Here is a 10,916-nt window from a genome sequence, read left to right on the forward strand (position 1 = left end):
CTGGCAAATTATCTACTACCTCCCTGAAGAAAGAAAAAAAATATTGGTAACTTTTAGAAAAAAAAAATCATCTCTCTAACTGATTTGTACTTGTATCTCCCCTTGAATTTCTCACAATCACCCCTAGTCTATTCCTCAACATTTCAAACCTAGCTGTTGATAGTGGCCTAGTAAATATATTTGCAGTTTGACATTCAGTAGGAACATGCTACACTGACAACACAATGACTGCCACCTATTCTCTAATATGTTTTGTCCTGCTATGCAACATTGAATTTGAAGCCAATAGACCAGCTCCCTGATTATCACACCACACAAATAGCCTTATTCAAACAAGTAACCATTACTTATGTCAATAAACTATTCATCCGCACTACTTCAGTTGCTACTTGACTTAAGGCTCCATACCAAGCCTCCGTGGTTGACAAAGCCACCACCTTCTGTTTTCTAGAGTTCCACTGCGCCAGGTTATTCCCAAAATATAGACAAAAACCACTAGTAGTCTTTTAGTCTGCCAGATTTCATCCTTTGAAAATTTTTGATGTGACACGATATCCATTTTGTCTAGATGACACATTTATGAATGTGCATGCACATTTTATACATAAACGTTCATCAGACCAAAATTTCAAATCTTTCAATTCTTTGTCATTTTTTTATCTATCAAAATCTAATATAATTCATGTAATAACAAAATGAACTCAATGCATACTATGGGTCTTACATTTCATCCCTCTTTATTTGGAATTTTTGTCCTCAAAATAATCAAGGACAGTGTTCTCTTATATCTTGTTTGACTTTCTAAATCGCTTCTACAACTTTTTGGATTCTCCAGAGGATTTTCACTAATGGAATTAGCTTGTCTTCAGAACACTTACCGACTGCTCCTCATACACAAGACTATCGAAAGTCTCAATCTCATTCATCCTCAACACACGAGTAGTATCTCCCACATGCGTAGCACCAAGTTTTCAAATGTATGTGTCGTTACCTTGCTAACATTGTACACCTTCTCTTCTCATTTCCCTCTCTTAACCTCAGCATGCTAACATCCTATAATTATCGTGGTAGGCACTTTACTTTCACTGTGATTGTGCTATTCTATTTTCTTAAGCTAATTCATTATCTTGCAAAGAATTATGTCTCTGTACATGTAAATTGAGCTTCTTTGAAGTTGGGGGCCTTTTGTTTCTATATTTCTTCTATATTCTATTTAAATTGGAAGCTCAAAAGGAAAAGAACGATGAGGAAGTCATCTGATAAACAATCCAGCGATTGTTATTGCAGTCAGGGTCAGACGTATGGCTTTTAAGGTAGGCCCGAACCATACTTATTTTAGAAAATATTAAAAAAAATTTAATTAGGTTCACCTTAAATAAGAAAAAAAAAAGAAAAGAAGATAGGTTATTTGAGCCTCCCCTGATTGCAAACATGTTTGAACAAATAAATGTAAAGATATCTTACTAGGTCCACCTTCAAATGGATCTAAAATTAGAATTAAGAGGTATACTTATTTTAATGTAAAATGAAACTCTAAACATAGTTTATAATTGATTAGACTATCAACCAAACACCACATTTGTATAAAAACCCAAAGCTCATGTCAATTGAAATCAAGAAAGCTAATTCCAAAAACTAGATTTCTTCTTCTATGTCTTCAACTTGATTTCGGCAACCATACCTCACGATTTTGCTTCCAAAGAGACATAGTTTAATCTTTTGAAAAATGGTGTTAAACTAAATAACTTATATTCAAATATACTATTTTAACTTGATTTTTTTATCAATATATTGTGAGACATGTGAATCTTTAATTTAAACGATTAAGTTTTGATTTAATAATTAGATTTAGAGTTATAAAACCTAAAAATCAACTACTTATTCGTGAAATTTAATCAATATTTTTCATGGATTATGATTGATAAAATCACTTTTGATTATATTATTTTTAAGTTAGTGGTTAAGTCCTTGTGGTTTTTTTTTTTTTTTTTTTGTCTCTCTTTATATTTTTTTATATTATTTCTAGTTGATGCTTTTTATTTTTTAAGTTGTCACTACTTGATTGATAAACAATGATGGAGTCATTGTTATAAAGTTTGATCAAAACCAATCAGTTTGACTTAGTTTGGTTTAAATTTTTTTAATTTGAATTTAAATCGAAAAATTTGACTCGTTTTTTACTATTGAGTCAAATTTGAGCTATGAGATGTTTAGCTCGATTTGACTCAAATTTGATTAGAATTCATAACTCGAATCGATTATGCAAATTTGTGACTTGATTTGACTCGAATTTATTACTCGAATAAATGATTTGAATTCCTGACTCAGTTAAACTTGGGTTCATGTTTTGTCTATTATTTGGGTAAAATAACATTGTTTTGCCTATGAACTATAAATTTGAATTAAACTAAAGTTGAATTGAATTGAATCATTTTTTATTCATAGTGGTGTGCACGGTCCGGTTTGGTGCTGTTTACAATATTTTTCAATCCAATTTGAAAAAAACAGTTTGAAAAAATTTCAAACCAAACCAAACTGAAAATATACGGTTTGGTGCAGTTCAGTTTACGGTTCAAACCGAATAAAAAGTATTTACTTTCAAATTTTCAAATTCAAGAAAAAATAAATGAAAATAACCATGATTAAAAGACATAATTAGTGAAAAATTATCATCGATGTCTTCCATATATAAAATTTAATAAAATTATAAAAATACTATCATAAACATAGCATGTTTAATTTATAGTAATAGCATCATAAACACAAACCTAAAACAAAGCACATTCAACATATGGCCACGAAAAAAAAAAACTTTTTAATTTTCCAAAAAAAAAACTTGCATATACAAGTAGCACCACTTCCGGATAACATAACTATGAACACATTTAGAAAGGATACAAGAATCTCCACATAGAAAGTAAAGAAACAAATAAACAGAAATAACATAAAACACTTTAAAGCTAATTTGTAACACACCTATCAGGGAAATGGTAGCCTTTTCCTGGCTCCAAATGCCCTAATCATATAATCTGCATGCATGCATCCAACAAATGCCCAGCTAAGTATAGCCTGCACAAGCAGAAAAACTAAAAGTGCAGTAACATGAAAGACCGCATAAACAAAAACTAAAAGTGCAGTAACATTTATATATTGTTGTTGGCTGCTTATTTATAGATTATCGTGTTATATATATATATATATATATATATATATATATATATATATATATATATATATATATATATATACGGTTTACAGTTTGGTTTGGTTTGAAAACCGTTCAAACCGTAACCCAAACCGTGAACCGTTTTTTAAAAATTTTTCAACCCAAACTAAACCGTTTTATAATCTAAATCAAACCAAACCGTAATTTTCAAACGGTTCAATCTGGTTTTACGATTTGAATCAAATTATGCACACCCCTATTTATTCATATCGAACTTGAGCAATTATTAATATTAACTTGATAAATTTGAATCAAATTCAAACTAAACTCAAACTAAAGGATATTTGAACTCAATTCAATTTATATCTACTCTTATACGGAGGCGTCTCTTAACATAAATCATGGTTCAACCACTGAATGCAGTTAGGATACAAAAATAAAAGAGATAAAAGTAGTCACCCACTGGAAAGTCAGGAGGGAAAGGCTGCTCTATAGAAGCGACAAGCTTCCTAGACTCTCCATTTTCAAATAAGACCTCTAATGGTTTTGCCTTAAACAAAGTTTCCCTGATCCTAAGATATTATAGTATCTGTGTTTCCTTGTCTTAATATAAAAGAAAATTTTAAGCTTAGATGATTAGATGTGCATAATCAGAAAGAGAATTAGGTTACTAACAATAGTTTTTAAGGTGAGTACTCCTGTGGTTTATGCTAAATTAATCACAAACACTTAATCAACAATAGTTTGGATTGGTGGGGGAATTCGTAAGGGACGGCAACATTCTTTACCAAATCCGGGCGAGCCTTGACTTTTGTATTCAGATCTAAGAAACAGACAATGGTTAGTAGAGGGATGAGACAAAACCGTAATCTTAGGTGGTATATCTATACATTGTGTGCGGGTGTAACCGACGAAAAAGACAACACCAAGATTTGAATGTTAGAAAGCTTCCCTCGTAAGCTGATTGAGAGGGACAAGTTGACACAAGAGAAGAGAGTATGGTTTTGCTTTTGGTAACCCACAGAGCAGCATCTCGTTATGATCACCAATCAGAAGTGTGATGTAATTCTATACGGATAACCAAATATAGAAAAAAACCACAAAATGGTTGCTGCTACCTCTACGGGCAACAAAGTGAAGAGAGGTCGAAGGGAGAGTAATAACATTAATCTTTTTAGGGTTTAATTAATTAAATAATAATTCATTTATTATTAAATTTTAAGAGTACACGTAATTCTGTAAATATAATTTTCTTTCGTTAAATATAATATTATAAATTCTAATAATTTATTAATAAGAAAATCATTGTTATTAACTTGTTACTTGGGATAAATGACGTAGGAAATATTCCATCCCTTGGTATATTTCGTGATCATGAGTAACACCTAATCTAAACAGAGACACGTTGGACCTAAACTTTACACACATCGCCATGTGCCCCTGCCGCTAGGTCCTACTTCCAGTCTGCTACTTTTGAACCGGGCTTCACTTTCCTATTTGTACGACACGTGTAAGCTGCTTCTGTTTCTCTCCGTCTCATTCGCTACTACCACCATTTACCCCTAGAGTCACTGAGCGAAAAGAATCACCGCAGGAGATACCGAGTTTCAATCTCCTCAGGACAACCTGAAAGAAAGAGAAGACACGATTTTTGTGCCGAATCATCGGACCACTCCACTACTACGGTTTGTTTGAACCGAGAAACTTCTGTTTCACCACATGTTAGTTTCCTTGTTTCTCTTTTCCTTTTTTTTTTTCCCCTCTCTTTGATTTATCTTAGAATTTTGTTTGGCATTCATAATTCTATTAATTTATTATTTTTTATTTTTCTATGAATTAGGAGATTAAAATTTTGGTTGACTTAGGGTTTTGCTTGTTTGTTTTGTTGAGCGATTTTGTTGTGTGGCAGATTGTAAATTGATTGAGTGATTGTCGAGGGACGACAAAATTTTATTGATCTGAAAGTGGGACCCAATCATGACTGCCGGTGGTGGTAATCAGTTGATCTCTGTTCATCCAGATGAGCTCAAGTTTGTTTGTACGTTATTTTTCCCCCTTTTATCGCAGTGTTTCTGATTATTTACTTGTATGTGATTGCAATTACCCCGGCAAGTTTGTTGTTTGTGTTGTGAGTTGAAGATTTTGAAATTAGGACGTCTGGAACAAGAATTTGTAGAAGTCTTATGACTATCTGTATGAATATAAGGAAGTTTGATGTTTGATGGGTTTTCTTTGGGGTAGCTGAGGTGGAAAAGTTTATAGAGGGATGGAAGTAGAGCGTAGATGCATGATGAAAGTTATAGATGTCATATTTTTAGAACAAATGAAATAAGGCGTTATGCTAATTGAAATTTGGTAATGTTTTTAGAATTGGACTATGAGATTCTTGATCTTCACTTTTTTCAATAATGCTGTGCTTCCCTTGCTTAGAAAATTCAGTTTCTTGATTTTGGTTATCTTGCATTTTCCAACTGCTATGTTATTCAAACCTCTTTGGAGTGAGAATGTCAAGGTTCCCAGTTGAGACCTGAAGTGGCGATTTTTAGTAGTTATTTTACTCATTAAATAAATCTTATGATGATTCAAGAGTCGTATATGAGTAAAAATGCTGGTGGTGATTTTTCTATCCCTTGGATTTGTTGCGCTTTCCAATATTAGTTTTCCTTGCTTAAGGTGTTCCATAGTGCTTTTACTCATATTGGTTTGTTAAGATTCCATTCCTTTACCAGTAATTGTAAGAGCATAAAGAGCAGAATGTGAGATGTCTACCCTATGATCTCACATAAGTGCTAAATCAGTAAATTGTCAACGTTAAATAACAAAAGTGTGAGGCAGGTCTTAGTTTCCTTACAATTCTAGTGTTCTTGTATAAGTAATAATGATTCTTTTCTTTGTCTTATGTATTGTTCTGATATTTATGCTGTTAAAATCATGTTGCAGTTGAACTAGAAAAACAAAGCTTTTGTGATCTTAAAGTTATGAACAACACTGAACATCATGTTGCTTTCAAGGTACTAATGCTATACGATTTCTTGTCTCTGTATTTTTATCGCTGAATTCTTTCTCGAAGTTATTTAAACCATCTTCACTGAAGTTTGCTGTCGTTTCGCTAGGTCAAAACCACTTCGCCTAAGAAGTACTTTGTACGACCCAACACTGGTGTGATACAGCCTTGGGGTTCATGTGTTATCAGAGGTGCTACATGCTATTTTCCATCTTTATAGGAGCTTTCTTTACCTTTTAAGTAAGAATATTTTGCAAATAATGGATGTCCATAGGATAAACTGCTGAATATTCTTTTAAGGTGGATATGGATGCATGCAAGAGCAAAATAGCAGTTTTGCAATTATAGGACTTTATGAAACAACATTTCAGATGTAGTTAGTTTATAACATAAGGTATATCTTAGCCGGCTTTGTCTGATTGTACACCAGTTCTCTGGGACTTATACTAGTTTGCAGTTATATTATAAGCTCTCCCACTTGTTCCTTTGGTTTTTGACATGTAATTCTGGATTTTAACTGCCTGTTGGATTTGTAGTTACCCTCCAAGCACAACGTGAAGCTCCTCCAGAAATGCAATGCAAAGATAAATTTCTCTTGCAGAGTGTAATAGTGATTCCAAACATTGATGTTGATGAGCTTCCTCCAGATACTGTAAGAATATTGACACATAGAATGGTTTTGTTTCTTTATTAATTTGAATTATACTGATATTGTGTAAATGGTTTGATTTTGCATTCAGTTTAATAAGGACAGTGGAAAGACAATAGAGGAGTGCAAGCTTAGAGTTGTGTATATTCCTGCTACTGCAGCTCAAGGAAACTTAGGAGATGAAGTTTTAGGAACCTCTACGCACAGTTCTGATGCAAACTCTGTGAGTTAAATGAAATTCTGCTGTTTTTATGGTTCAATCTTGTAATGATACTGTGGGATTTGGCAGTATGTGTGTGCATTGGTTCATTTGTCTGCATGCTTATGCATCCTTTTATGTATGCTTGTATTAGTGCTTATGTTTTTGCTGTTCTGACTGACAGTTTGTTAAATTTGGAAACTTTCATTTTGCAATATGTTTTGATTTATATATCATCTGCTGAAATAAAAACTCTTCCAATGTATTGCTTAGATAATCATGTGCTAAAATTAAGCATGTTTACATGTTATCATCAAAAGCCAAAATATTGTGGTCATCTATTTATTATGCATGAATTGTATTATTTTTAGGACGTTCTGGAAGTTCTATTTTGAATGGTATATCCATTCAGAGCAGTCCTATGGATGGGCTGTGGGCTGGTTGGAAACTAAAGTTGAATAGAATTGTGTTAGGATTAGCATATTAATGGAAATAATGGAATTAAATTAGTTATTGAATATTAGAATAATATTTAAATAATGGAATTAGGATAATAATGGAAATAGTGGAATTGAATTAGTAATTGAAGATTAGGATAGTATTTGAAAAATGAAAGATTATGATAATAATTAAATTATTCTTAGGGAATTATGGATTTTAATAGAGTTTGAATTAGGATAGGATTTCAAGATATGAGAGGAATAAAAGAAGAAGCAATGAGGGAAAAGGGGGAAAATTGTTGTTGTGGGGTATTGTTTTGGGTTTTTTTCAGCCTTTGTGTTGAAGAGAGGTTTCAAGCACCTCGAATGGTTGGAATTGGTTCCCCAATTCCTTGAATTGTTAGTCTATCCGCCGTTAATCTTCAAAATCGATAAAAATAGCTTTTTTCCTTCATTTGATTGTGTGTTTTGTTGAATATTGGCTAGAATCTTATCAAAGTTGGTATTAGAGCTGTGAGATTTGGCGTTTCTGATCTGATTCCGTCAAGGGAGACAACAAATTGTCACCAAAAAAGGATGATCAATGATAGGTTGTTGCTGAAGTGTTGCGATGGAAGCTTTGATGGAGCAAATTGACTAAAGGGAAGTCAAATTTGCTTGGGTGGAAGTCGAGGGGAGGTGGAAAGACAATTGAATGGGTGTGGGGAGATAGATTGACATAAAAAAATGTTGAAATTGGAGAGTCGCAGTTGAGGTTTTGGAAGGTGAGCCATCACCATGTGACGATGAGTCAACGAGGTATGGTGAGGAGGGAGCTGAATTGACACCGGGAAGTGATTGGACAAGGGGAAGATGGTCAGAAAAGAAAAAAAAAGATGAGGAAGAAGAAGCATAAGGGGAAGCGAAAAAGGGATAATATCTTTTGGACAATCTATATATTTAAAACACTTTGAGAACAAAGTGTTTCTCAAAGGAGTGAATAACATTAGGATTAGGATAAAAATGAAAATAATGGAATTGAATTAGTAATTAAAGACTAGGATAATATTTGAATAATTGAAGATTAAATTATAAATAAATTAGTTGCAGGGATTTATGGATTTTGATAGAGTATGAATTAGGATAGAATTTTAGGATATGAGAAAAATAAAGGGGCAGCAGTAGTGAGGGAAAAGGGGGAAAATATTGTTGTGGGTTTTGGGCAGCTTTTGGGTTGAAGTTAGGCTTGTAAGTCCTTGAATGGCTGGAATTGGGAGGTCTAGACTCCTTGAATTATCTGTTTATCCGCTGTTAATCCTGAAATCAACAAAAATAGCTTTTGTTTTCTTCATTTGATTGTGTTTTTCTTTGCTTTGGTTGAAAATTGATTGGGATCCTATCAGTTTGTGAATACTCTAAACTAGTGTGTGAATGGATGCCATCATAACAAAAATGAAGATGGAGCAGCCAAGAGTGGAGTTGGTGTGGCGTCAATGGGTGCGATGAGGCCTGAACTGGTCAAGAAGTCGATTGGGCCAGTTGTTATGGCTGGTATTTGGGTATTTTTGGGTTGATTACCGCTATCATTTTTAGTATTGGGATTAACCTAAGGCCAAATAATATTACTTTTTTTATGGCTATGCTTATCTTTCATTTTAATTTTAAAATTTGGTTCAAAACCAGGTCAACCTCAAACCGGTTCAGTTTTGTTTCGACATATTGAGTTAACTGAATTCACAGTTTGGTTTAAAAAAACATGGAATCAGTTCAGTAAACCGGTTTTGAACACCCTGTAGTTTGTATTTTAGTTGAACCTTAGGGAGGCTAACACAATTCCCTAAATATTTGCTGTGAACTTGCTTTTAACTAACTGGTGCCAATTTTTAGTTATTATATTATCTGTAACACTCTGTCTGGATTGTTAATATGTCAAAGTTCTTCTTTTGCTCCATTTTTTAATTTTAAAATTTTTGTCAAAGTCAAATCTTATTCTTTTCCTTTTTTTTTTTTCTATTGGTTTATGTGGATTTAGACTTTACAGCGCCTGAAGGAAGAAAGAGATGCTGCTTTTGGGCAAACACAGCAACTACAACAGGATCTGGTATGTGCTCCTTTTTGATAAATTATGGTATTGTATTTTGTAGTACTTTTATAGTTGATAAAATTCTATTGATTGTTCAATTGCCAAAAGTCCTGCAAAACAAGTTGGTTTCTTGTGGGAAATCCCTACATGCATATATAATCACCCCCTCTTTGAAGTGAATCTTAGTGTCATGTATCAACCATACAAACTCAACTTAGGCTTGCAATTGTAAGCTCCCTCGTAATTTTCATCATGTTTCAATATTTAAATGAAAAAAAAAACCCACAAAATGTTACTCTTGAGCGAAGCCAATATTTAGTGAAATATATATATTTGGCAACTAGAAAAGGAGGATTTGGATTCCCAGTTGATGATTCTTATGAGATATATCTTTGAAGTCACTATTGGATGATTGATCTGGCAACTTTCAGAAGATTTTACAAATACTTTGACAATCAGTTCTCCTTTTGTACATTCATTCCAGCGTCCATAATATTGATTGTTGAAAAGCCATGTTCAGCTGAATTCTAACTTATAGTTGTTATCATTATTACAAAAAAGGAGGGTAGATGTCATTCACAAACATAAATAATTGTTGTGTATAGATAAATTGTTTTGAGTCATAAATTTTGGAACACGTACAGAATTAATAGTTATAGATGTTTTGCTTTCCTCTTTCAGGACTTGTTGAAGAGACGACCGAAAAGTAATCCTGGTTTCTCTTTGATGTTTGCTGGTTTTGTTGGAGTGATTGGAATAATGGTTGGCGTTTTGTTGAACCTTTTATTGTCTTCACCCCCCACCCCCAACGCAGAATGAGTGGACGCAACGCAAGTAATGATCACAGGATCAAATGTTAATCTATTTCATTGTATAATTTTTATTCTTGTGGCCTGCTTCCTTTGTATTTTGGATCTTTGTCAAATTGTGTCTTGATCTGTTTGTTTTCCTAAATACGTTTTATTCAATTTATATGTTACTCTTTTAACTTGAAACTTGGTGAATAGTTTTTCTTCCTGTTATTTTTTCCTTTTTCTTTTTATCATCATCATCATCATCACCATAGGTCACATTATACCCTTAAAAACTTTGTGGCTGTGCTTAGTTTTATGTGAAATGATCCTTCTATTTTTTCTCGTGAACTTTTTCGTTTTGTTAATTATCTCCTCTTTTAATAGGGGTATTAGTAATATAAAATGTTGTTGATGCTTATAAACTTCTTAGTATTACTATCTTATGCTCAAGATCATTATCATTTGCAATCTCAAATGAATCAATCAATGTATCATTAGAGATAAAAATATAGATATTTGATTAACTTTGATTAATTTTAATATATTAATATATTTGCATCACAAATCTTTTAAAATCAACATTTATGCTAATATAGATTGGT

The 10,916-nt window shown here is 32.8% G+C and overlaps 1 protein-coding gene across 2 annotated transcripts; it reads left to right on the plus strand.

Annotated features, from left to right (window-relative positions):
• The first annotated feature begins 4,618 nt into the window (after nt 1–4,618).
• On the plus strand, nt 4,619–10,542 carry LOC123203900 (vesicle-associated protein 2-1-like). 2 transcript variants are annotated; one of them, XM_044620372.1, is made up of 8 exons: nt 4,619–4,887; nt 5,057–5,204; nt 6,107–6,177; nt 6,280–6,361; nt 6,707–6,822; nt 6,911–7,042; nt 9,470–9,538; nt 10,202–10,542. In XM_044620372.1, the coding sequence occupies exons 2-8, from the start codon at nt 5,144–5,146 to the stop codon at nt 10,337–10,339; spliced, it is 669 nt and encodes a 222-aa protein (XP_044476307.1). In that variant the 5' UTR covers nt 4,619–4,887; nt 5,057–5,143; the 3' UTR covers nt 10,340–10,542. The 2 variants fall into 2 exon arrangements, with proteins under 2 accessions (XP_044476307.1, XP_044476306.1); XM_044620371.1 differs by having other exon boundaries at nt 4,624–4,887; nt 5,076–5,204.
• Nucleotides 10,543–10,916: the final 374 nt, after the last annotated feature.

The sequence above is a fragment of the Mangifera indica genome, chromosome 20 (genome assembly GCF_011075055.1).
Source record: "Mangifera indica cultivar Alphonso chromosome 20, CATAS_Mindica_2.1, whole genome shotgun sequence".
NCBI classification, from domain to species: domain Eukaryota; kingdom Viridiplantae; phylum Streptophyta; class Magnoliopsida; order Sapindales; family Anacardiaceae; genus Mangifera; species Mangifera indica.